Source organism: Squalius cephalus (assembly GCF_949319135.1).
Source record: "Squalius cephalus genome assembly, chromosome: 15".
In the NCBI taxonomy this organism is placed as follows: domain Eukaryota; kingdom Metazoa; phylum Chordata; class Actinopteri; order Cypriniformes; family Leuciscidae; genus Squalius; species Squalius cephalus.
The window spans coordinates 4043399-4071159 of record NC_137136.1 but is presented as its reverse complement, the minus strand read 5'-3'; the positions used below and the strand labels follow the sequence as shown (position 1 = coordinate 4071159).

At 37.5% G+C, this 27761-nt stretch overlaps 2 protein-coding genes across 7 annotated transcripts in view; one reads left to right on the top strand and one right to left on the bottom strand.

Moving 5' to 3' along the window:
* The window catches only part of ubr5 (ubiquitin protein ligase E3 component n-recognin 5), a 53812-nt gene extending 36238 nt beyond the window's left edge, over positions 1–17574 (top strand). For 2 of the 4 annotated variants that reach the window (XM_079893979.1, XM_079893978.1), the window contains exons 38-58: positions 248–505; positions 1290–1558; positions 1634–1845; positions 2476–2709; positions 3494–3567; positions 3666–3838; positions 3944–4057; positions 5400–5617; positions 5694–5814; positions 7508–7853; positions 8082–8169; positions 8972–9116; positions 9208–9338; positions 10073–10133; positions 10308–10486; positions 10575–10659; positions 11296–11451; positions 11535–11648; positions 12518–12662; positions 16344–16429; positions 16517–17574. In XM_079893979.1, coding sequence (XP_079750105.1) covers positions 248–505; positions 1290–1558; positions 1634–1845; positions 2476–2709; positions 3494–3567; positions 3666–3838; positions 3944–4057; positions 5400–5617; positions 5694–5814; positions 7508–7853; positions 8082–8169; positions 8972–9116; positions 9208–9338; positions 10073–10133; positions 10308–10486; positions 10575–10659; positions 11296–11451; positions 11535–11648; positions 12518–12662; positions 16344–16429; positions 16517–16729 — 3422 coding nt within the window. In that variant the 3' untranslated portion in view covers positions 16730–17574. The remainder of the gene's footprint in view (positions 1–247; positions 506–1289; positions 1559–1633; positions 1846–2475; positions 2710–3493; positions 3568–3665; positions 3839–3943; positions 4058–5399; positions 5618–5693; positions 5815–7507; positions 7854–8081; positions 8170–8971; positions 9117–9207; positions 9339–10072; positions 10134–10307; positions 10487–10574; positions 10660–11295; positions 11452–11534; positions 11649–12517; positions 12663–16343; positions 16430–16516) is intronic. The other 2 variants (XM_079893981.1, XM_079893980.1) reach the window with 2 other exon arrangements.
* Positions 17575–18903: 1329 nt separating this feature from the next.
* Positions 18904–26888, bottom strand: srsf10a (serine and arginine rich splicing factor 10a). Of its 3 annotated transcripts, none has more exons than XM_079894681.1 (6): positions 26708–26888; positions 23890–24156; positions 21932–22091; positions 21638–21806; positions 20285–20335; positions 18904–19568 (listed from the first exon to the last, which is right to left on the bottom strand). In XM_079894681.1, exons 2-6 carry the CDS (start codon positions 23896–23898, stop codon positions 19322–19324), a joined length of 636 nt encoding a protein of 211 aa, XP_079750807.1. In that variant the 5' UTR covers positions 23899–24156; positions 26708–26888; the 3' UTR covers positions 18904–19321. The 3 variants fall into 3 exon arrangements, with proteins under 3 accessions (XP_079750807.1, XP_079750806.1, XP_079750808.1); XM_079894680.1 differs by lacking the exon at positions 23890–24156 and adding an exon at positions 24540–24644 and having other exon boundaries at positions 21932–22035; positions 26708–26886; XM_079894682.1 differs by having other exon boundaries at positions 21932–22041; positions 23872–24156; positions 26708–26883.
* Positions 26889–27761: the final 873 nt, after the last annotated feature.

The following is a 27761-nucleotide window of genomic DNA, read 5'->3' as shown; positions in this document are numbered from 1 at the left end:
AAGCAAACATGTAGCCCCGCCCAAAATACATGCTATTGGTTGAGCAAATGTTATGTCAGGCCCAGATGGGCCACTCAAACCAATTGCATTATTCTGTTTGATGCAACTGGTGTGGAAAATAAATCCTTCACTTTTAAATCATAATGTAAAAAAAATTGGGCTAGATAAAAAGTGGCATGCATTTCATAATGTCGGTGACTTTAGCATAACCTCCCACACTGAGAAATGTTCTGTCTTTTTCCTGAAGGTGCTAGCAGCGTTCCTGCTTTCTTCTCTGAGGACGACTCTCAGTCGAATGACTCCAGTGACTCGGACAGCAGCAGCAGTCAGAGTGACGATGTGGATCAGGAGACTTTCCTGTTGGATGAGCCTCTGGAGAGGACAACGGGCTCAGCACACGCCAACAGTGCGGCCCAGGCGCCGCGGTCCATGCAGTGGGCGGTTCGCACTACACCCAGCCAGCGCTCCGCTGGCGGCGCCCCTTCCAGCTCATCCGCACCGGCTGGTTGGTATCTCCCACCATGTTAAAATTGTGTTGTTGAGAGGAAAAAAAAACAAAAACAATCACAAGTCACATTTTATTATTAAATATAATGAAAAAATGGTAAATAAAATGAAAAGTTTACTGACATTTAACAATAAGGTTTCATCTGGTAACATTAATTAACTGCATTAGTTAAACTAACCATGAACAACAGTTTAATAGAATTTGTTATTCTTAGTAATGTTTATTTTTTATTATTATTATTACTACTAATGTAATTTTTTTTAATAATACACTATTATAATCAAAAGATTTATTTCTTAACATTAGTTGATGTACTGACCAATTATTTTTATTTATTTTTACTAAAAATTAATAAATGCTTTAAAAATAAATTGTTCATTGTTAGTGCCTGTCATCTAATGCATTAACCAATGTTAACAAATGAGACCCTGTATGTTTGTTATCACAAATATTATAAACAAGATAAATAAGTTGCACATCCTGTGACGTTGACATGAAGACTAATTCAAACTCGGAAGTTGAAAATAGCCCCCCCCCCCCCCAAAAAAGGCTAACATTAACTAGTTTTCTCCTACAATTAAAACTAATGGATGGAAACATTTGTCTTTCATCATGTTCAATACACATAACAATGTTAAAAGGGTTTCATGACCCTTTAATTGCATCATTCAAGTTGCTTTGTGACATTCCAATGTTCAGATGATAAAAATAGCTCCTTGTTTTCCAGAAAATATGGTAAGTAATTCAATGTTACTGACAATACTTCTAATGTATCTTTCAGCGAGCTCCACTGGCCTCATCTACATTGACCCTTCAAACCTGCGACGGAGCAGCGCCATCAGCACCAGCGCAGCAGCCGCCGCCGCAGCCCTAGAGGCCAGTAACTCCAGCAGTTACCTGACGTCCGCCAGCAGCCTGGCTCGAGCTTACAGCATCGTCATCCGGCAGATCTCAGACCTCATGAGCCTCATACCCAAATACAACCACCTGGTCTACTCGCAGTACCCCGCTGCCGTCAAACTCACCTATCAGGACGCTGTCAATCTGCAGGTGAGTCGTTCAGTCTTTACCCAAGCAAACTCGGAGTGCAACAGAGGAAAAATATAACAGAACTTTGTTTTTCAGAACTTTGTGGAGGATAAGTTGATCCCCACCTGGAACTGGATGGTGTCGATCATGGATTCCACTGAAGCGCAGCTGCGGTACGGCTCAGCTCTGTCATCAGCCGGGGATCCTGGTCACCCCAGCCACCCGCTGCACGCTTCACAACACACCGGCCGCAGGGAGCGCATGACTGCACGAGAGGAGGCCAGTCTCCGAACACTTGAAGGTCGAAGGTAAGACCCATGGGCAATTGCAATTTAATTATTTCTGTCAAGTCAGCATGAAGTGAAAATTCACACATCTATTTTTTGTGGTTCTCTCATCAAAAGCCCAGTAGGATTTCTCCATTTTGAAGATCATAAGCTCTGTGACGAACAAAACATGTATGAATAATAAATGTTGATCATGATCATCTTCACAAAAGAACACCACTTTTATGAATTTTGAAGCCTAAATACAATCAGCAGAAGTAAAAAGCTAAAAGTTTGCAAGAGCATGATTTTTAAATACAACGAGGCTGTAAAAGCAACTGGTGAGAGTAGATGAGCTTACCTGTTCCGCTTTATGACGTTTAATGTTCCCAAAAACGTCTGTAGCCCCATTTAGCCACTTGTTTTCACCCCTCCTTTTTCAACACATAAAAGGTTTAAAAAAACACAAAGGGGTTGTTTCAGATGTATTTTATGTTGTAGAATAAAACATGAATATATCTTGAGATTGTGTTCATCACAGACCATTTATCAAACAACACATTGTCTTCAGGTTGATGGAACCGTAAGTCGTTTCTGGGTTTTGGTCTGCAAAACTATGTAATCCCTTTATTATTCTATTGTCATCGAATAATTTCATACTTTGTGCTACAGGCGCGCCGCAACACTTTTGACTGCTCGTCAGGGGATGATGTCGGCACGAGGAGACTTCCTGAACTACGCCCTGTCTCTGATGCGTTCCCATAATGACGAACATTCAGACGTTCTGCCTGTGCTGGACGTGTGTTCGCTCAAACACGTGGCCTACGTCTTCCAGGCCCTCATCTACTGGATTAAAGCCATGAATCTGCAGACGACACTCGACACCACTCAGATTGACAGGAAGAGGTAAACTATCCATATTATCATTTTAGCAGTTATATTTAATTTGGATGATTATAGCTTAAAGGGGTGGTTGATGATTTCACTTTTCTAACTTTAGTTAGTGTGTAATGTTGCTGTTTGAGCATAAACAACATCTGCAAAGTTACAACGCTCAAAGCAAAGGGAGATAATTGCTTTTAAAGAAATCGCTTTTTAATGGCTATAACAAACGGCTGGTAGGGATTACACGTCATTCCTCCCGGGTTAGTGACACCACCAACCCTAAAATTTACATAAACCCCACCCCTGGAACACGATTTATAGATTATCAAGACAGAATATGCTAATCAATGACTAGAAGATAACTACACATAAGCTACATAAATTCACCAACTAACCATTCAGAAATGTTGTCTACATGTTGACAATTTTAACATGCTATATAAAAATATCTGTGGGGTATTTTGAGCTAAAACTTCACACACACACTCTGGGGACATCAAAGACTTATTTTACATTTTGTGAAAAGGGCATTTTACCATCCCTTTAAAGCCATCTTTTCTTTTTGTTGTTGCTGCTTTGAACTTGTTTAAAAGGGTTAACTATGGGTTGCGATTTGTCGACTAGTAAAACTATTTATCTGAAAAACATTATGTAATTTTTTTTTTTTTTTTTTTTAAATGTTTGCACACCCACTAGTTGATGTTGATTTAATTTTATGATTCCAAGTCATCAGTATTGGAGATGCCCAGCCCTAATGTGAGCTGTTGTTGTGAGATTTCTAAATGCTTCTTTCATCCTACTTCAGGAATCGTGAACTGCTTGAACTCGGCCTGGACAACGAGGACTCTGAACACGAGAATGATGAGGACACCAATCAGAGTGAGTTCAGCATGAAAATATGTTAAAGCTGTTGACATGTTAATTAAATTCTGCGCTGGTTTCCAAATCAAACCTCTTTGTTACTCTTGACTGCACAGGCTCCACCCTGCAGGATAAGGATGAGGAGCCAGTACCCGCTGAGACCGGACAGCACCATCCGTTTTTCCGTCGCTCTGACTCCATGACCTTCCTAGGATGCATCCCTCCTAATCCTTTTGAAGTACCTCTCGCTGAGGCCATTCCTCTGGCTGACCAGCCACATCTCCTGCAGGTCAGTGATGCCCTGTACCTGCATTTCACTTCTTCTATTAGAGGTGATTTGTGATGTCAGTGCAGATGGTTGAGTTTAACACTGCTGTTTTTCCTCATCTCACAGCCCAATGCCAGAAAGGAGGACTTGTTTGGACGGCCAAGTCAGGGTCTCTATTCATCCTCGTACATGGCCAGTAAGGGCCTCACGGATCTGACTGTGGACATGAATTGCTTGCAGGTAAACATACTTTCTCACAGTACCGAAAATTGGTGAGTTGTGTTTTTTTTTGTTGTTGTTGTTGTTTTTTCAGTATTAAAAACTGATTTTAAATATATTTCTGTAAATATAAAATTTCTGTGAGTTTTTAAACTCTGACAAATAATGGTCTTAAGTGATGATACATTGCATTGTGCCATTTCAAGCTAAATTCATCCTAAAACTCCCCTATTTTTATTTTTTTTATTTTTTTTATTTTGGTTTCAGCTTTAGTTTTATTTTATTATAATGTTTATTTACTTTTTTATTTTTACTTTTATTTTGTTTCAGTCATTTATTTTAAATAAATACAATTATTATTTTTATTTATTATAAATATATACATTTTATATAAACATATAGTTATATATAAACTCGTGCTGTCAATTTAACGTGTTCATTTAATTAATTAGTTAAGAGAAAATAACGCGTTAATTATTTAACTCGCCCGCCCCAGACCTATGCAAGTCATCTTGCATTTCATATAGTTGATTGGTGACAAACATGATGCAGGGCAACAACTCTATAGAATGCAGTTATATGCCTAAAGCCAGGGCAGATTTGTTGTGCATCTCCGAGCAACACACAGCGGTGTTTCGTTTCTGAATGATTCTGCATTTTGAGCTAATCAGTCATTAAGAGAGCCATTTACTTGATTCCTGAATTAATCAGCTGTTTAGAACAAATTGGATAATGAATAATGACTCCATTACCTACTCATTTAGACATTTACCACAACCTTCTGGCAGTTTTAGTTTCTTATTTGGAGTATAATTTCATAAAAATAAAAAAATAAATCCTATTTTGGGGATAGTTTGCCAAAAAAAATTTTTTTATTTACATTTACTCACCCTCATGTCATTTCAAATATGACTTTCTTTTTTCTGTGGAACATTTAAAGAGGATATTTTGAAGAATGTTGGTAACCGAACTGTTTTGGTTTGTAAATATATCTAAATACCAATTCAGAGGCAGCTTCTTAAAAAACAAAAAACAAAAAACAAAGGCAGATGTTGAATGAACTAAAATATTTATTTCTAAAGCTACTTTTTGTATTGTCTATTTGATGCTTTTCTCGTTTAACTCAATAATGACGTTAAATTATCTTTTGGGAGTAATTTCTCAACCAAATTTAATGTGCAATTAATTCACGTTTAATTAATTGGCACATCATGTAATTAAAATTAAATATTAAACGCTTGACAGCCCCGATTTAAACACAAACACAAAAGTGCGGTCAAAAACGCTTCTCTGATCAGGTCTCAACAATGAGCAATAAAGCAATATTTTTACAATATTGTATTATGGGTAATTCTCATCCCAGATTCTACCCACAAAGATGTCGTATTCGGCGAACATGAAGAACGTGATGAGTATGGAGTCTCGGCAGAGGGGTGGCGAGGAGCAGTCGACTGCGGAGCAGGACATGGATGCATCTAAACCAGGCCCTTCACCCCATGATCTGGCAGCCCAGTTGAAGAGCAGCCTCCTTGCAGAGATTGGTTTGACAGAGAGCGATGGCCCGCCACTTCCCACTTTTATGTAAGTAATAACATTTATAGATTCATTAAGGGCTGTGAGTGATGTGATGATGACGTTTCTTGTTTGTTTCCTCCAGTCCACACTGTAGTTTTATGGGGATGGTGATCTCTCACGACATGCTGCTGGGCCGCTGGCGGCTTTCTTTGGAGCTGTTTGGCCGTGTCTTCATGGAGGACGTGGGAGCAGAACCGGGATCTGTAAGTACAGCTCATTTTTAGCAGATTATTTTCAGAGAAAGACATTTTGAACAAAAGACTTTGTATTTGCACACTGTGCATGGAAAGAATCCGCAGGTCACGTCGCCTCACAGTATTGAATAACATTTCCATGGACAAAATGCATATGGAAAATAGCAGAATACGCAGAGTGAGCTGCTGCGGGAAAAGCGCATGACCCATGTTGTCTGAAACATGAGAACGCTTTATATTAAGGGTTTCAAACTAAAGGCACTCGTCGGCGCATGCATGTGTGTCAAACAGACGAAGCACAGTAGAACAGGAGTGCAAAAAGTCTGACTAAAATATGCATTTTGTTAAAATATTTCTTGTTGCATATCGATTTTGTGCTTTTGTTTTTTTTAATCATTTTTAATTTAGTCATTTTAACTTTTGCAAGCACAGTATGCATTAACATTAAGCAGTCAGTTGTTTTTTGGTTTAGAATTTAATGTTTATATTTTAACCCTTTTTTGCACATAATATATAACATAGCGGATATAGATACATTCACTATATTTATTTTCACATTGTTTGGAAGAGAACATTGGGCAGGATGTGGAATAACTTTTTTAAATAAAATTTTAAATTTATTTAAACATAAAAAAAAGTGTTTTTATCTAATTAATCGACAGATTATTTGATTTATCAAAATAATTGTTAGTTACATCCAGGGTCCGAAATTAACACCCGCCAAGCGCCAAATGCGGGTAGATTTTCCTTTTGGCGAGTATATCTCAAAAGGCTATCCGCCACAGTGGCGGGTGAATGTTCATACCAAAATAATAAAATTATCAGCGCGCACGCGCTCTTCTGCCTCTTAAGAACGAGCAGAGAGAGAGAGCGAGCGAGCGAGCGAGCCCCGCGGACAAGCGCCAAGCTTCCCCGTACTTTTTGACAAGCGTCCTTGACAGGGCGGCCAGAGCTTCTTTGCAGCTCAAGTCGGCGGCGGTGTATATGTACAGTTAACGTTCTATCTGTTGACGGCGCTGAGGAAAAAGTATGTGAAGCTCCCGCCACTGGAAGAAGCGGTCGCCGCCCATTTGTGTCCTGCTCATCAAAGCCGTGCAGAGCGTCTTCAGCACTCGCGGATCGTGCACTCCGCCGCTGGCCAGGCTGCTTCTGCTTTACACACCATGGCCGTTATTTTCTCGATAAAATTAGTTTTCTCATAGCGTTTGCAACGCAATACTCATTCCCTTATCTCTCAGGGAACCGTGTTTACATAAGTTACCGAGTGCGTTCTGCCTTCCCTTCCGAGTCAGGAAACAAAACAGACAAAAAAAAAAAACAGACATTGTTCAACCCAATGATAGTAATATTTCATATATTTCTCTCATTTGATCAATATATATAGTTTTTTTTTTTATTATACATTTCAAATTTTGCTCTGGACAATTTTTTATGTTTGTATTCAACATAATATGCCTACCTTATTATCTCAATTAAAAGTACTGAAATGAATGTATATGTGACAAAAAAAAGGCTGTTTAAATTATTTTGGCCGGTAAAAAATATGCTTGGCTGGTGGATTTTTTCATCTACCAGTCCCCGTGGCAGGTGAGCCAAAAAGTTCATTTCGGACCCTGGTTACATCCCTAGAAAAGTTGGTCAATAAGCATGAAAATCGAAAAGAGTTGTTCTATAAATATCTACTTTTCTCTGAACGTTGCAGATCCTGACCGAACTGGGTGGTTTTGAGGTAAAGGAGTCCAAGTTTCGGCGTGAGATGGAGAAGCTGAGGAACCTTCAGTCACGTGATCTGGCCCTGGAGGTGGACCGTGACCGAGAGCAGCTCATCCAGCAGACCATGCGGCAGCTCAATGCCCACTTCGGCCGGCGCTGCACCACTACGCCAATGGCTGTGCATCGTGTAAAAGTGACTTTCAAGGATGAACCAGGAGAGGGCAGCGGAGTGGCACGGAGCTTTTACACGGCCATCGCACAGGCTTTCCTGTCCAATGACAAGCTGCCCAATCTGGACTGTGTACAGAGCGTCAGCAAGGGAATGCAGGCCAGCAGTATGTATCAATTTCCTTCTGGTTTTTCTTTTCTTTTTTTGACAGGCCATTTTATGGGATGGTGAATGGTTTTCATTACTTTGTTTTATTTCTTATTTAATTGATTTATTGGCCCTTTTTATTATCCTTTTTTTCAAGGATAAATGTTTCAGCTGCTGCGTAAATGTGGTGAAAGTTTGCTGGTGTTTTTGAGAAGATGATGCTCAGGTTTTCTGTGTGTGTTTGCAGATCTTATGCAGCGGCTGAGGAACCGAGACCGTGAGCGTGAGAGGAGGAGCGGAGGACTGAGAGCTGCATCCAGACGAGACCGTGACAGGTGACTTTACCTGAGCCTTATATATCAAATATTCATGATGTATGTTCTGGCAAAATAAGCTTAAGTAAAAAAAAAAATTTTTAAATCCCCCCATAAAGAATGCTAAAATTCATTATTTAAAAAAAAATCATAATATTTCATGGTGTAATTTCTGGCAAATTAAGTTTAAGCAGGACTCATTTAATGGAGTTTTTTTTTTTTTTTTTTTTTTAAATCCCATTATTTAAAATTATTTGATTTCAATTTAATATTAAAAATGTAATATTTAATTAATTTAAATAAAATATAATCTTTCGTGATATATTCATTAAATTTATGGGTATTCTTTAAAAACTAATAATAATAATAATAATAATAATAATAATAATGGTACATTTTATTAAGTGCCTTTTTAGCACCCAAAGTGCATTAATTGTTCATGATAAATTTATTTAGCCAGAAAATACATGAATATATCATGGAAGATGATCTTTTATTATACATTCTTATTTAAATCAAAAATAACTGCTCATGCTGCATGTGTGTAGCATCTTTGTTTGAATCATGATTAAAATGCAGTGGTTGCCTCTAATTTCAAATGGCTACAGATATGTTTTTAAGGCCAGTTTGGCCTGTAATAGAGCAAATAAACAACAAATAAATTTGCTTGTAAAAAAATCGGCAATTGGAATCAGCCATGAAAAATCATGATGGCATTCCTAAAAAAAGTATTATTTAGTAAAAGAAAACATCTATTTTATTTATACCAAGCATTATTTTTTTAACATTGAATTTTTTATATTTATTTAAAAAAAAATTGCAGGGACTCAAGGAGACAGCTGTCAATTGACACACGGCCGTTCAGACCCGCATCAGAAGGGAACCCCAGTGATGAACCGGAGCCGCTGCCGGCTCACAGACAGGCTCTAGGAGAGAGACTGTACCCACGAGTGCACGCCATGCAGCCGGTACAAACCAGTACAACCATCAGCAAATGTGGCTTTTGAAAAGATGATTTAGTGTGTGATATGCATTTATGTGGTGTGCTTTTCTCTACAGGCATTTGCCAGTAAAATCACAGGGATGCTGTTGGAACTCTCTCCTGCTCAGCTGCTGCTGCTCCTGGCCAGTGAAGACTCACTCAGAGCTCGTGTGGAAGAGGCCATGGAGCTCCTCATAACTCACGGAAGGTGAATAATCTCACGCCCCCTGTCAAGAAAACAGCCATTTATGCCTTAAGTGAACTTAAACAGTTGAGAAAGAAAATGCATGTGTAACAGTATATTGGATCTGTGCATTCAGTTTTTAGGTGACAGGAGCCTAAAACCTGCTGTTCTCTGTTATTAAATGTTAATCAAATTACAAAAGAGAGAAAAAATCTGTCATTGCTCTTGATTGAATCACTTTTTGTAACTATGCAGGGTTTTTTTATACATTTGATTTCTTAATACGTTTATGTAGTATTATTTCTAGTGCTTATTGCTTTTCAGCTAGGTCTTTGTGTCTTTGTTCTGTTGTTATTTGAGTTATTATAGTATTTAATAATATTAAATACATATTTTACTAGTATGTAAATAAAATAATATTAATTATATAAAGTAATTACGTAAATTACATAATGTATTAAATTATATACAAGACATATTTAACATTATATTTATTAATTTAAAAAGTAATAATAAAATTACATATTAAATACTATTAAATGTATTTAATAAATGCTGTAGTAATTGCTTATTAAATATATTTGTTAATATATATATATATATATATATATATATATATATATATATATATATATATATATTTATTATTATTATTATTATTATTAACCATTGTTTGCCATTTGATTTTGTTGTGTAATACACCTAGACTTTTTTTTGCTGATAGTGGAGTATTTTATGAGCTTCTCTCTCTTGCACAGGGAAAATGGCGCTGACAGTATACTGGACCTCGGCCTCCTCGACACTCCTGAAAAAGCACAAGTATGTTGTGTCTAAAACTCTAAAGGCTCTTTTCTTGTTCTTTGCATCAGCTTAGATTCAGGGTGCAACTCAGCATCATGTTGTTTATGAATGCATATTATGCATGAGTTGATCTATATAGTTCTTTGTTGCACCCGTGATCTGTTTTTAATTGTAATTTCCTCATTCCACCAGCAGGAGAACCGAAAGAGGCACGGTTCCACCCGCAGCGTGGTTGATATGGAGCTGGACGACCCTGATGACGGGGATGATAATGCACCTCTCTTTTACCAACCCGGCAAGAGGGGCTTTTACTCGCCCCGTCCAGGCAAGAACACTGAGGCCAGGCTCAACTGCTTCCGTAACATCGGCAGGTACGAGACACATGTTCACTTGAACATCTGTGAGAGAATGAACCACCAGCTCTTACTAATATCCCTGATTCTTTTCTTCTGCCTGCAGGATACTTGGGTTATGTCTGTTACAAAATGAACTCTGCCCCATCACACTCAACAGACACGTCATCAAGGTGTTGCTCGGCAGGAAGGTGAATATCTACGTGTTAATAAATTATGTAATAGGTTTAAACCTCAGATCAGTGCAGGATAAACTGTCACTAAGTTAGGGCCCTGTAAAATCTGTTTTATTATTTCCAAAATAACTATCAATATTAAATACTGCACCTTTAATAATCAAAAAGTGTCTAATTAATTGAATTCATAAATTAACAATTCAATAATTTATCAACATTTTTAAAATAATGGGGCCTATGTATGAAATGTTTTATTTTTTGCATAAATTCTGGTTTGTCTTTTTTTGATTTGATTAAATGCAAATTTATCAAAAATGGTGGAAATCAAAGGCATAAAATATTAACATTTGAATTCATCTTTTACAATGAAATCAAATGCTGCACAACAAGTCCACTGATAATATTAAAACTTCATTGAATGTCAAAATATAAAAATTTCATTATTATTTTCACTTTTGAGAAGTACATACAACTGCGTGTCACGAGCTTGAGTGTGTAGTAGACAAAACTGCGCTCATTTAGAGACGTGCAGAACATGCAGACCTCGTTTTTAAAGGATGTGAACAGCTGTACAGCCCTACTTTTGATTTACTTATCCACAATTTGCCAAAATTCCGTGACCTTTTCTGACTGGATTTCGCTGTGCTGCAGGTGAACTGGCACGACTTCGCTTTCTTCGACCCGGTGATGTACGAGAGCTTGCGACAGCTGATTCGACACTCTCAAACCGAGGAGGCGGAGGCTGTGTTTGCGGCGATGGACCTCGCCTTCGCTATTGACCTCTGCAAGGAGGAAGGAGCAGGACAGGTAATGGCTACATTTCCCTTTTGTGTTTGCATTAGGGTTCAATGTTTGCACATGTCTGAATGTTTTTTCTGTTGGATCTGCAGGTGGAGCTCCTGGCCGGTGGGGTCAACATGCCTGTGACTCCTCTGAACGTGTACGAGTACGTGAGGAGATACGCAGAGCACAGGATGCTGGTTGTGGCAGAGCAGCCTCTGCATGTGAGTGCACTTAATTTTTGAGTCACCTAACCTGATTTTTAGGACTCTAGAGAGCCAGACTTTGACTATCTGGTCCAAATCACGGCTCATTCTTGACCTTATTTTGAAGCTTACTTTATCTTAAGTTTGGTCTAGGGTTAGCAGAGGTAACATTGAGATTGTGACCATAATGTGCTTAAATGATGGTGGCTAGGGACAAAACGCTACACAAAAATGCCAGTAAAGGTAGTTTATTTTACAATTAAGGAATTACCTGTCCAGTTTTCCCCTCGGGCAAGGAGAAGGTTGTCATCAGCACAAAAGCAAATGTGCTTAATGAATGATGAGAAACAAAAATGGCAAAAAACAAAACGAGATGACAAAAACCGAACAAAGAAAGAATGAAACTGAGCACAAAAAAAGTAGCAAAAAGGGCAGATTAAATAACACCGACATAAAGTAGGGGAACAGGAGAGCAAAGATTGTCTGCCTCGCGTTAATCCTGTCACTAATTTAAACGCTGACGGTAGACAGGGTTGGCAGCGGAGACAGTGTCGTCAGTCAGGTTAACAGTGATAGGCAGCTTCCCGAACCAATAGCAGTCCCGAGGGGTTGAGCCTAAGAAATTGACAGAGCGAGGGTGAGAAAGAGTGCAAAACACAGAGGCACAACTACCGGTTTTGAATGCACATTTGCTTTTATGCATTTGGTAGATGCTTTTATCCAAAAAGCGACTTGCGTTGCATTCAAGCCGAACATTTTTTCCAATTCGTGCATTCCTTTGCGTTGCATGCTTTAGGTGCATGTTCTTTCGCCACTCACTGAAAGATCTGTACTCTCTGCCAAAAATAAAGCCATGCGCAGATCTAAGTGAAGATTTTGTTTTGCAGGCCATGCGGAAGGGCCTTCTGGATGTGCTTCCAAAGAATGCTCTGGAGGACCTGACGGCGGAGGACTTCAGATTGCTGGTCAACGGCTGTGGAGAAGTCAACGTCCAGATGCTCATTAGTTTCACCTCTTTCAATGATGAATCAGGTACACTTGTCAGCCCAAATCCGATTTTTGTGCATATCCGATCATATTTAGCGAGTGTGAATGGGAAAAAATCACGTGAAATGCAAATCCGTTTTGAGCTACATTTCATATGTGACCATGGACCACAAAACCAGTCACATGGGTACATTTTTTGAAATTGAGATGTATACATCATCTGAAAGCTGAATAAATAAGCTTTCCATCAATGTATGGTTCATTATGATATGACAATATTTGGCCGAGATACAACTATTTGAACATCTGGAATCTGAGGGTGCAAAATAAAAATCTAAAAATTGAGTAAAAATCACCTTTAAAGTTGTTCAATATATGTTTTCCGATTGTGCTGCATTCACTCACAAAAATAAATGTTTTATATATTTACAGTAGAAAAATTACAAAATATCTTCATGGAACATGATCTTTACTTAATATCCTAATGATTTTTGGCATAAAAGAAAAATTGATAATTTTGACCCATATAATGTATTGTTGGCTATTACCTCAAATATACCTGTGCGACTTATGACTGGTTTTGTGATCCAGGGTCACATATGTGGTTTGAAATCAAATCGCATTTCTGGAAATCTGTTCCAGCTCTAATCTGATTTTTAGATTGTAGTTTGCCACTTTCTCATGCCACGTAAAATGTAAACATGTTAGATGTTGTTATAGGAAACATGCTGAAAGTCGCTGCAGAAACAAGGTTGTGTTGTTGCAAAGTGCCGGTCGAGCAGAAAATTACAATACAGTGGATGCATAAAATTGAGACTGGTGGAGACGACAGCACGGAATAAAACCAGTGCAAACCAGCCTCCTCCGTTTCTGCCGCTGCCTCAGAAGATGTAGTAGTCAGCGCAGCGGCTACACATAGTCATGTTGTAAATAAGACGAAACATCTACCTCTGCAGACCTACCTCAAACATGGCTTGTCATTTGAAACCTTAGTAGAACGAGCGGCCATGTAAAGTGGCTAACGTTAGCCCAACATTAACCTAGATACAAATGCTCTAATATTAGGGGTGTTCGTGTGGAAGCTAAATTAGTAGCGCTCACTGCACGACATGTTTAACTCAACGTTCATTTCTCTCTATAGGCACGTCCAGAGATGACGAGCCAGTGTCGTCAACGTCAACTTTGCAGCCGACACTTACTCAAAAAACACTAGTTTATTAAATTTGTTAAAATGTTCAGACAGTCTCCTTTGTTTTTTTTCCGATACATTCATAATCGTTACGTTTGCCAGTGCAATATTTATTAGCGCTTTAGCACTTAATTTATATTTTAAGGCTTATTATTAAGGTTTAGCATTTCTCTGTAATGTAGAGCATTGTTAGTAATGTTAATATTCTTTCTTAGCCCTGAAACTCAAACCATGTTGTTTGCGCCTCCAAACATCAGGCGTCTGCCTCTGAATGCAAGATAACATGACAGTGTTTATTGCGTTTGATCTGTTCTCTGATGCGCAAGTAATTTTTATTTTTAATCTGAAATAAATTCATAGACTTCCCGTTGCAGCAACTTAAAAAAAAAAAAAAAAAAATGTATTACTGATATGCGCCGAAGACCATGAAGTGATGATTTTTATTTTCTCTCTCTTGAAGACATGGGATTGTCTTCTATTTATTGTTTTCTTAAATGATGCTTTATTTGCAAATGTTTTATGAGATATTCCAGGTTTGGAACGTAGCATGGAAATGGCTATTGACTGTTAAGCATATTTTAGCCTGTTTCTATTATTGGCAACAATTTGAATCAGAAATTTTGTTAATGGACATTTTGAAAGAACATTTTCCATTGAATATCAAACTGAAGGTTCTTATATAATTGCTATATTTTTATTGTTGTTAAACATTTTGGTTAGATTGTTTTATATGCTTGTGTATAACTTTGTATGTAGTTTTATTAGGGGCCAAGCACCAATTGTAATCGTTGGCAATCTTATTATTATTATTCTGCTGCTTCCTTTTCTTTCTTCTTCTTCCACTCTTGAGTCAATGGCAGCGCATAGATCCGCTTGTGGGAAAGTTATGAAATTTGGCACAGAGATGGACGACAGTCTGGACATAAACCACAGCAATTTTGGAGTCTAACTCGATCCCTCTAACACCACTAACTGTTCAAAGTTTCACTTACGTTTATGCTAATAACTTTTGAACCTTGAGGCTAGAAACAAAGTTCTAATTTCCTCTTATTCCTTGTCTCAAGACGATTCGATTTGACATTTAATTTTCCGTCATGAAATTTACTACTTTTCTCAAACTCCTCCTGGACCGTTCATCCAATTTTCACGAAAATTGAACTAGATCATCTTTAGACCATGCCAACAGAAAGTTACAGAATTTAAAACCGTTATTGAATAACGTGTGAAGGAATTTGACGAAGAGCATGCCAAAGTGGATGTGAGCCTCTTCAACGCTTTAACATGTTCTCTGACCAAACTTGGTTTGTGTTATGACAACCATGACCTAAGGCTACCTGCACAGTTTCAGCGCAGTGCCACCTAGTGGTCTGGAGATATGAAAAATTGACATTTTGCTTATCTTTTGAACGGTTTGGACAAAACTGTTGTCATTATAGATTTGGTGCAGCATGCCAATGCTGTGTTCCAGTCCAAAATTGTCATGCCCTTCACTCGCTAACTTCCCTCCATCTCGTTCACTCGGATGTGCGTCATTGCAATCGTACTGCATTGTGGGACATATAGGTGCCTGAAGTGTACATTGGAAGTTGACTTTCTCCCTCGGTCAAAATCGAGGGAACGAGGGTCTGTCCATATAAACTTCCCTCGTCCACTTCACGAAGTGGAACGCACTTCAAAATGGCGGCAGGGATTCCCCCGAGGGGAAGTGCTTAGGGAAGTTTGCAAGTGCGTGTCTAAAAGTGGACTGGAACCCAGCCCAAGTCAAACGATACCTCATTTTCCCATCTAGGCCATTTTGGTTTGTCGGCCATCTTGAATTTTGTTGTAAAATGCTTTATTTTACAGGCGTATTGTTTTGAATGTCTTCGGCACCATGCCCGAACGGTTCTCAAAAAGTTTCAGTGCCTCGCCACCTTGAAAAGTTATAATGAAATTTCCAAAAATGCTAATAACTTTTGATTAAATAAACTTACTGGTCTTAATAGATTCCTTGGGTCATGCCGAAAACATGGATACCAATTTTGCCATAGTTGGGTCAAACTTCCTGTCCTCCATTTTATTTTCTTTAAAAAAATGTCAAACTCCTCCTAGACATCGAATCCACCAAAATCGAATTGTATCATCTTAAATAAAAAAGTTTTGTATACTGCATCAACAAATTTGATCGACATGATGCAAAAACGACTAAAACGAATGCTTTGGCGTGTTTTTGGCACCTTTGCATGTTATGCTCACAGCGCCACCTATTGGTCGACAGTGATAAACAGATCACATTACTAGTAAATTGTATTTAATTTTTGCCTAAAATAATCTTAATATGTCTTTAACTGCTCATTGTCGCAGTTAATCTGATGACTTATTGTGCCGCCTTTGTGCTTGGCCCCTTAGTTGCTGCTTGCAGCTATATTTATGATTGTTATAAACCGAGTAGTTTTTCCATGAAAACATTTTCTGCATAAATGACATGAAATAAATCAGATCCAGTTAATCAAGAGCCTGTAAATCCTTCAATCGTGTTGTTTTGTTTAAACCTCCAGGCGAGAATGCGGAGAAGCTGCTGCAGTTCAAACGCTGGTTTTGGTCCATCGTTGAGAAGATGAGTATGACGGAGAGGCAGGACCTGGTAGGACGTTTCTGCATTTCTTTACTCTGTGTTAATTCACGTAAAGCGTGCCAGATGTTAAGGCATGTGTGTGTGTGACTCCCGCAGGTGTATTTCTGGACGTCCAGCCCGTCTCTGCCGGCCAGTGAAGAAGGTTTCCAGCCCATGCCCTCCATCACCATCCGCCCGCCAGACGACCAGCACCTGCCCACCGCCAACACCTGCATCTCTCGCCTTTACGTGCCACTTTACTCTTCCAAACAGATTCTCAAACAGAAACTTTTACTAGCCATCAAGACCAAGAATTTCGGTTTTGTGTAGTTAAACGAAACTCGTTTAATTGTTGTGTAATATTCTAGTTCCATTTTTGTAGATTTATTTTTTGTCTATACAATTTTATGAAATTTAAAAAAGCGCTGTCGCATCCCGGCAGTCTTTTTTTTGTTTTTGGTCTGCGTTTCAAACGTGGACGGCTTGTTCTTATTTTTTTTGTTTTTGTTTTTTTATTTCCGTTATCAGAGTATAACGCAACATTCCTGCATTGGCTTTTGTAAAGTTGAAGCCTGCAGCTCCATTGGCTTGAACTGTAACTTCCCGTGACTTTGGCCTGACGGTAAACTGTCCGCCAAACCCCAGCCAAAGATGACAGCAGGAGTATTTAAAGAAAAAGGAAGATTACACTGTGATTTGATTTATTTTTTTTCCTGCCCTAATCATAAATATTACTATCACTGAGAGTTCACTGCTGCCTTTGTGGAAAGTCATTTTTTCTTGTATAGAGGGAGTAGGGAATTTCAAAAATAAACTTGGATGCAAACTAGTGTTGTGGTTCTTCTACATGCACTCTTCTGCAACAAAATCCTTTAGATGAAAAGATTTGAGTTTTGAAAACACTTTCAAAGTATATACTGAATACTTGCATACCTTTTACTGTATGTGAAACACAATGCATAATGCAGTGATTAACTAGTACGCTTGGTTCTCTCATCACTTTAGGAGTGTCATTTGTCAATGTTGGATATAAAATCAGGTAATTTGCATTGTTTCTCCAGAAAACTCATACTCTGCAAAGAAAAACCTACAATATACTAAATTGGGTTGAAAATGCAGCTGTGTATGATAGTTGCATCACACTCGCTGAATTAAACATGCAACGTGATCATTTGACTATTGTTTATTACTTTTTTAAACATTTGTTGCACGCTTGAATACTGGTTTAAACACTATTATGCAGTATTTCACTCAGAATAAAGTCCCTACAATAATATAGGGATATATTATAATATATCCCCTCAGAACAAAGAGTCTTTCCAGTTAGACTAAAGTGTAAAGTAAGGCTTTAACAAAGAAATGGTCCCTTAAACTATTGGCTTCAATGACCCCTCTATGTTAACACGTTGAAGCAAACACAAAGCAAGTCCCTACTTCATTTCTGGAAGCCGGGCTAAATCAGCAAGCACTGTTACTGCAGTCAGATATCAAATACAGACATTAAAGAATACATGAAAAGAACATTGATATTTGATATTTAGAAGGAAAAATATTGATTAATACCTTGATTATAATCACTCATTACACATACATTGAAGCAGCATCAAACACCAACATAAAAGGTTAAAGAAAAGGTGATTGAGTTTTAAACTGCAGAAATAATTCTGCAAATAAGCCAGTGGACACATGAGGTCGTGGGTTAGTGATTTTACCACAGGAGAGGAGTAAAATGAGGTCCCATTTGTTAACGTTCATTAATGCAATAACTAACATGAACTAAAAATTAGCAATATACTTTCAGAGTTAATAAAAACGTTTCATTGTTATCAGAGATACAACTTTTGATCTTAAAAATGTGAAGTAACTAAGATTAATAATGCTTTAGAAGTATTTTCATAGTTCATGTTACCTAACTAATGTTAAAAGGCATTTTGTAAAGGGTTACCAAATGATCTAATAACATATTTTCTGATGTAAATATTTGTAATGTTTTACAATAAGGTCTTGTTGGCAACATTAGCAAATTACCTAATAATGAGCAGTATTTTATTAGTTAACCTTTGTTAATGTTACACATACAATAGTTCGTGTTAGTTCAGAGCATTAATGTTAACAGATACTTGTTTTTAAAAATGTAGAGTAAATGTATATAGAAATACTGGTGGTTCATGTTAACTAATGTAGTTAATAAACAAAAACATCAGTATCACTTTGCAATAAGGTCCCATTCGTTAACGTTAGTGAATGCATTAACATGAATAATACATTTGTTTCAGTAATGATTGATTTTACAATATTAGTTGAAAATACAAGTGTTCATTGTTAAAGACACGTTTGATATAAAAAACGTGCAAGTAGATGTTGAAATAAGGACTGAATTATAGTTAACAATTGAAACCTTATTGTAAGGTGTTACTGACTTTTTTGATATATTGGTGTGTATATATATATATATATATATATGTAATAAATGAAAAGCAGGTATGAGAATAAAACACTCAGAAGATGTTTAAATCATTGTTTATTTAGCAATGACAAAAATACTACGTCTTTAATATAAACAGATGCTACAATCAAGACTTAACTAAAATACAAATTTAGTTTCAAATACAATAACCTTAAGAAAAACTTCAACAAAAAAGTAACACTGCGACCTTTCAGAGGCAACACCAAAGTCTCTAAAATGTTTTTTTTTTTTTTTCACTTTCTACTTTTTTTGCATGCATCTTTTGAACAAAAAATAGCTGGTGTTCTGATCGTCTCTGACTATAAAAATAAAGCCATCTTTATTACACTGGCATCAAAGCGATGGGCACATTTCTTACAAAAGAACAATCTGAAACTGCCTTCGACAACACTAACGTTCAAGCACGGTGTCATGATTACACACGATGAAAAGCTGCACATGATACTGTATTTACACTAGCGGCCCCCAGACTTACGGCCGGCCCAGGACCTGGAGCGCGAGCGCGAGCGAGACGGTGAGCGGGAAGCCGAGCGGGCGCGGGGCTCGTCCTCACGGGAGCCGGTGGACGGGTGCAGGTCTTCCACCGGCGGGCTGGCCGATCTGGACCGTGACCTGCGGCTCTTGGACTTGTACTTGGAGTCCTGGGAAGGAGAATGCGAGGCAGATCGATGGTGTCTGCGTCCGTGGTCACGTGACCTGCGTCTGAGCAGAAAACTCTGATTTACAGTCTGTTTCCATAGTGGAAGTTAAAGGGGTGGTATAATGCCCTATTCACAAGATGTAAAATAAGTCTCTGATGAGTGTGTGTGTGAAGTTTTAGCTCAAAATACCCCACAGATATTTTTATATAGCATGTTAAAATTGTCAATTTATGAGGGTGAGCAAAAACACACCGTTTCTGTGTCTGTCCCTTTAAATGCAAATGAGCTGCTGCTCCCGGCACAGGGGGCGGAGCTTCAACAGCTTATGTCCTTTTAAGTTTCAAAAACTTGTAGCTTTTTATGTTCAAACCGGAGTCAGACAATGATGAAGTGACAACATGTAGAAGCAACAGGACGTTTCTGAATGGTTAGTTGATGAATTTATGTATCTTATGGTTATCTTCTAGTCATTGATTAGCATATTCTGTCTTGATAATCTATAAATCGTGTTCAGGGGGCGGGGTTTATGTAAATTCTAGGGTTGGTGATGTCACTAACCCGGGAGGAATGTGGTGTAGTCTCTACCAGCCGTTTGTTAGTCCTTAAAAAGTGATTTCTTTAAAAGCAAATATCTCCCTTTGCTTTGAACTTTGAGCGTTGTAACTTTGCAGATGTTGTTTATGCTCAAACAGCAACATTACACACTAACTAAAGTTACAGAAGTGAAATCAGAATCAACCACCCCTTTAATAATTTTTTTTTTGCACAATGTCTTACCTGTCATTCTCACGACTTCTGCTTCTCCGGTGTCTGCCGTGTGACCGAGAGCTGTCAAAAAAACATTCAATGGATCAATGTAGAACAACATAAAATGAAATTTATGCCCAGTTTCACAGTCTAAAATGCATTATTGAGCTGTTTTAACTGAACGCAAGCTTGCACTTACATATCTCAAAATATATCAGTGTCATTGTTTTGTCTCTAGATACACACCAGTAATGTGTTTTCTAAGGCATTTATATTAAAAAAGCATCTTAAATTCCCTAATTGAACTAAGGCTTAATCTAAGCCCTGTCTGTGAAACCAGGCCAAAGTGAAAAAAAAAAAAAAAAAAGGCTCATGTCACGATTAGATATTATTGCGATACTCCAAGACATGGTAAAAGGATCACAAAAAATTGACTGTTCATTAAAATGCTAAATTTGGTGTTACATTGTGGGTGTATATGAAAAGGCTTGGATTTGGTGCTGATAAGCTAATGCACAGGACAATAGAGACACCAGAATAACAATATTCATGATTCTGGCGCTGAAAACAGAATTATTTTAGATGAATATGCTTGCACTCTGTCACTGACTAGATATATTTAAAATAATGTAGTGTTTACTGGTAACATCAGACATCTGGCATTATCAGGACCCACAAATATTCCCCCATTGCATTATTATACATAATATTCAACATTATATATAGTAGTTTAATGTAGTACTGACACTAAAACTGTAAACCTGAATTTTTTTCTACATATTGAACTATACATATTGTCACCATCCACGATACATACTGTTGCAGTTTTGTATTGCAATATGTTGTGACGAGATATATTGTTACACGCCTATATATTATACATATTTAAAAAAAAAAAAAAAAAAAAACCTTTTTAATTTCTTAAATGTAATTGTAAAGCTAAAATTTTTAAAAGTTCTTTAGTTTTTATGACACTAAAACTGTAAACTTGACACAGTTCTTCTCACACAGTTTGGATGAACTATCCACAATACAGATTGTTGTATTTTTGTATTGCGATATATTGTGACACGATATATTGTTACACCCCTATATATTATGTATACTATATTTACATTTATGCATTTGGCAGACGCTTAAAAGCGACTTGCATTGCATTTCAAGCTACACATTTAAATTCTTATCAGTTCTTGCTTTCCTTGGGAATCGAACCCATGACCTTGACGTTGCAGGTGCCAACGCTCTAAGTTTGAGCTACAGGAAAGCTATATGAGATTTGTTTTTATTTTTATTTCTTAAATGTAATGTTAAGGGTTTGTCTGTCTGCATGTTCTAGACTCTTAGCTCTTATTTCAGACATGGCCAGTGTGTGTTCGTCCTCACTCTCTCGGGCTCCCTGATGGGCGAGCGTGGCGTTCGTAGGACTGACTGCGAGATCTGCTCCTGTAGCTGCGGCTGCGGGACCGTCTGCGCCGCCCGTCCCGCTCGTAGTCGTCGTATCGCGAGTCGCTGCGAGGAGAGCGCTTCTCTTTGGACTTCATCTGACCCGGAGCTGCACAACACCACAAAACAATTGCACGCCACTAAATAACATTTAATTGCTGATATAAAATGATATTCAATGCATTTCAACAAACTATACATTAATTTTCAACATGCAGAAAAACAGTGTTATACTCTTGCGGTCTCCTTGAGCGAACTGGATCTCGATCTGCCGTCCGCAGATCCACTTCCTGTCCAGATTATGAAGCGCATCCTCTGCGTCACGAACGTCCTCGAACATGCAGCTGCGGTTAAGGCTTTGCTTTTTTTTTATTTTATAAGAGCCTGACACACTCTGATGAACATTTATATTACAGACACTGAACTCTCCATCAATACGACATTAATATTCACCACAAAATATGAAAGACTATAAAGCAAAACAAACAATCATCTGAATTAATTGTGATAAACGGCAGAAGGGGAATGTGTTGATGAAATCACTCTGAAATTATGCAAATTTCCGAGCGTGTTCTCCAACTTCAGGCACTTTCACAGTACGTGTGTTATATGAACAAGAATATATTTTTATGGTGTCATTTACACTCAAAATGATGCAAAAAAAAAGATGTGAAAATGTTATGTAATTGTATCATGTGTTGTGTGGCGTTTTATTCCTAACATGATTTAACATGTCATTTCCACCACAGAATGAAGGATGAGCTGGAAAAAAACATTAGATATCATAAACAGTAGGGGTGGAACGGTACATGTATTCGTATTGAACTGAAACGGTACGGGCGTATTTTAAGGAAAACAAATATATTAATCTGAAATGTAGCAAATTAATTTTCAATTCATTCAGGTACAATTACCAAACATATGTCTTTTTGTCTTTTTATTAATTTAATTAATAAACTAATTATATAAAACTGTTGTCAATGCACTACAAATAAACTGGTTCTATGCCTTTACTTTATTAATAAAACTTATTTAAAAAATACAAGGCTTAAAGAAATAGTTCGGCCAAAAATGATATTAAACCCATGATTTACTCACCCTCAAGCCGTTCGAGATGCATATGTCAATCTTTATTCAGACGAACACATTTTCAGTTATTTTAGAAAATGTCTTGGATCTTTCAGTGGTTATAATGTGAAGCTATGGGGTCCACCTCCTTCAAGTCCCATAATGTGCATGCATCCTTCACAAAAGTAATCCATCCGGCTCCAGGGGGATAAACGAAGGCCTTCTGAGGGTAATCCGTGCGGTTTTGTCGTAAAAATATACATATTTAAAACTTTATAAATGAAAATAACTGGCTTCCGGTAGCGGTCGACGCGCGTTCACGGCAGATGGATGCCGGTGTATGACGTAGGGCGTAGCGTTTGATTTAGCTTTACTTCGTTCTACGTCACGACGCTTCCTACGCTACGTCCTACGTCATACACCGGCATCCATCTGCCGTGAACGCGCGTCGACCGCTACCGGAAGCCAGTTATTTTCATTTATAAAGTTTTAAATATGTATATTTTTACGACAAAACCGCACAGATTACCCTCAGAAGGCCGTTTATCCCCCTGGAGCCGGATGGATTACTTTTGTGAAGGATGCATGCACATTTTGGGACTTGAAGGAATGGACCCCATAACTTCACATTATAACCACTGAAAGATCTAAGACATTTTCTAAAATAACTGAAAATGTGTTCGTCTGAAAAATGATTGACATATGCATCTCGAACGGCTTGAGGGTGAGTAAATCATGGGTTAAATATCATTTTTGGCCGAACTATCCCTTTAAGTAATTTATTTTCCTTTGGTGGGACAGCCTGAGACATGCACAAGCCTTCTGCATTTCTGTTTTGCTTTTCCCTCCATTGTACCGAACTCGTACCGAACCGTGACGTCTGAACCGAGGTATGAACCGAACCGTGACTTCTGTGTACCGTTCCACCCCTAATAAACAGGCAATTAAATGAAAAACTAGTGTGAGTGTGACGATTGAGTTAGTGCCCGTAGTTAAAGAAACACCAATAAATGCATCTGTAGGCCAATCAAAGGGAGAGAATTTATGGATATGAAAACTTCCTTTGATTACGTACAGAAATCATGTGCTCTGTAATGGTAGGATACAACATTAAAACGGGTTACCTTTAACATGCTTGACCTTTGACCTTCAGCTTGACCCTTTTTGTCTTTAACCACCTCCGAGAAGGACTTGGGGATGTCTTTGCCCAATAACCTTTAGTCTTTTCCTCTTTCTTTGGTCAGACCGAGGCCTTGACTTGATTTTGGTCCCCTTTGAATCTTCAAGCTTTAACTTTCTCTTTATTGTCTTTGTCTTGAATCTACTCTACATCGGCCCTTTTAAATACTCTGTGTAGGGAAGGTCTCCAGAACTGTATGTCTTTACATTTTCTGAGACAACAACAGAGGAAATATCAGTTAGGAGACAAACATCTGACAAGTTCACGGCCATTCACAGTCAAGCTTTTAAGGGATAGTACACACAAAAAGTACAATTTTATCATTATCCAACCTCCACATATACAATGAAAGTGAATGGGAACTGGACCACACACACACTAGGGATTCACACTTATTAAAATGAACCACACAATTGGTTTTAATCAAACCAAACCTGCCAATTGTCACTCCCAGTCCCCATTCACTTTCATTATACAGAACACTTTGAAAGAAAAGGTGAGTAAATGATGACCGATTGTTTATTTCCGGATGAACCATCCCTTTAAAAGTTTGCAATATTTTCTCTCTTTTACACATTTGCCTACAAAGGATATTGAACGTATGCAAATCCTCTTGGTCGCCGTGAATAGAAGTCAACAGGAACGTAGACATCTACTATAGGTCCGTAACGACCAAACTCACGACGCAAATCCTCTGGCCTAAAGTACCATGAAATGACAGGACATTCATTTCTCTGACTGAGAGCCTCTCCCAGAGTGCTTTGAGGATAATAACGTGCCATTGAAGCGCTGATATTTGCTTTCGTAGAAGCCACAAGTCAGTAGCTATGCTTCCATCCAAAGTTATGAACGCAAAATTGGGGATATCGCATAAAACATTGGTTAACAAAGCAACGTTTCCATCCCATGTGTTCAAGAGAATAAAAACGTCACTTCCTGGGAAATTGGCGCAAAATATCTTGAATGTTGCTGCAATGTGGAAGAAACTGTGGCTCTTTTCCCAATATCACAAATGACTTGCGTACAGACGAAACGCAATAAACGGATTTGGATGCTAGTGTGTAAACGCAATCCTGTGAGACACTTCTGGGAGGGAATTAAACCAAATCATTCTGATGACAGACTTTGGCTCAGGCATTTCATTCAACATTCAACATGTGATGTGATTGGTCCGCTGGTTAGTTAGTCCAGTTATCCAATCACATCCTCTGTTGAGGCAACATCATGTGAGGTTTTTTTGTTGTGCATTGAGGAATTTATTCGGTAAATGTGTTTCCTACATAGTTTATGCGCATGTTTTCTTATCAGATAAAAAATCAGTGGCGGGGCGTGCATTTCACACCTAGGCCTTCAGTGGTGTCCTACCCGAATTAATCCACCTCTTAATAGGCTACCATCATTATTGCCACGACTATAAACCATCAATATTATACATAAACGCAGTACAACAGGCTGTTGCATCACAGACGGTTGCATCACAGACGGTATCTCTCATGCAGCGAGAATGAATGCCAAAAATTAAGTCCGCCTCAAATTAGCACATAAAAACTTTTACGGATTTATATGCATTGTGGTGTTTTCCATCCAGCGTTTTTTATAATGCGATATCCCAAAATGTGGAGTGCAGAAACTCATTGTCGACATTGTCCTGTGATTTATCCGAGTCCTATAAGATTTCGCAAGCCAACATCAAAGTATGTTTCCTTCAATTATTCATTGTAAAAAAAAAAATAATTATTATTATTATTTGTAGAGGTAAAATGAACAATTAATCGATATTTTGATTTTTGGTAATATCATCCAGCCCTAGTTTAGCATATCTCACAATTAAAAAAAAAGAAATAAAAAAAAGACAGAATTGCCAGATAAAAAGTCGCAATTACTTTTTTATTTTTTATTCTGTGCCGGAAACAATTGCTTCTATAATAGGTGGATGGAAACATAGCTAGTGTTGAAAAATAAATAAAAAAATCATGCTTAATTGCAGAATTCATGGTGAAAAACTAAACTACCCCAATTTGCAAACGATGCAATTGAATCTCCCTCGAATCTCACACTTAGTTCTACATTATGTAGTAATGGTTTTTAAAAACTAAAACTATTAAAAAACACGTTTGTTGCCTGAGATAAAGTTAAAATATTTTTTTTTTAGTATTTATTTATAATAAAAACTTAATAAAATGACAAAAGCACATAATATAACGATTAACAAAATAAATATAATGTTAAAACGCTAATTAAAGATACATTATAATAGAATACAATAATGCTGGGTGAGAAATCGATTAGTTGAAAGTTAACATGTCAAACTAATAGATGCAATCAGTGAAAATACAGGCTTTCATATTTTGAAATGTGAAAGCTGTTCTTCTGGAATCTCCCTCATTATGTATGCAGTGTTCCTCATTAATATGCATGCGTGGAATGAATCCCAATCCAGTTTCAAATCCTGCTGCAAATAATAGACTAAAAACAACATTCAACATATGATATGAGACAAACGGACCAATTATGTTTTCATTAACCCTTTAATCCATATTAACTGATTAGTAGGAAGGCAGCCTTTTGGCAAAATAGAGAAAACCCACGCACTGGTATGTCAGTTCTGAAATATAACTTTAGATGAGTGTCTAATCATGATGTATATTCATGCACATGACACATTTATTATAGTTAATGAGGTTTTAACGACGCAAACGCGGGCGTGAGCTCTCTCGCGCAGCGTACAAACTGCTCAGTAACTAGTACACATGCGCACTAACCTGCTGTCATCGGAGATGTTTCTGATGAACAGAGATGTGTTTGGAGGTCGCATGTATCTCGCCATAATAATAAAAACTGCAAACTTCAGATCCACAGATAAACGGGCTCACAGGCCGCAGACCAGCTCGATGTGTACACGTACACGCGCATGCGCAGCCAGCTCACCGTGACGTCACCGCCGCGTCAGCGAGACAGAAAGGAAATGTTTGCGGATTATTTCAAATTTATATTTACCTTTTCTTTTGTACAGTCTATGATATTTACTCATATTGGAATGGAATCGTTGACAGACAATATTGTTTGGAAAAGGGTTTGGCTTATGCCTCATCAATATTTAATTACAAAGAGGTGTCATTCAAAATGACACAGGGTTTACCCTATGGGTTTGCTCTGGGTTTACCCAGTGAAACTACTTTTGTGAAATATAAAGAAAGGTGATATTGATTTTAATTGTACTTTTTGTGACAGTTGCCCTAAAAATGTGGTTAATTTATTTTGGCACTGCCCATTTGTAAGACCATTTTGGCAAAATGTTTGTGATTTTATCACAGACTATTGATGGCAAAAAAACTGATTGTTGTTGTGGAAATATTTATTATTTGGTCTTTTGAAGAACTGTAGAGACAAGCAGTCAGGTTTATATCATACATTTTATCCTTTTAATGGTAAAATTTCACGTTCAAAAATGTAAGTTTTCCTGTAAAAACATTAGGCCTACATCATTCAAGAAATAAATGGAACCTTTGTTTTGAAGGCAGAAGTTCAAAAATACCTAAAAACAACATTAAGTTCGAAAAATAAAAATAAATCTGTAAAAAAAAAGAAGAAAAAAAAGACAACAACAAAAACAACATTTGAATGCTTATTTTTTTACGTTTTAATGTTTATTTTTATATTTATTTAGCCTATAGGCATTTGTTTGTTTGTTTATCCTGTTGGCTTTTTTTGTACATCTTTAAAACCAATAAAATGTAGAATTGTCTGTAAATATGTGGGTTTTTTTTTTTTTTTTTTTTTTCATAACATAAGGTCTCATTTGTTATCATTAGTTAA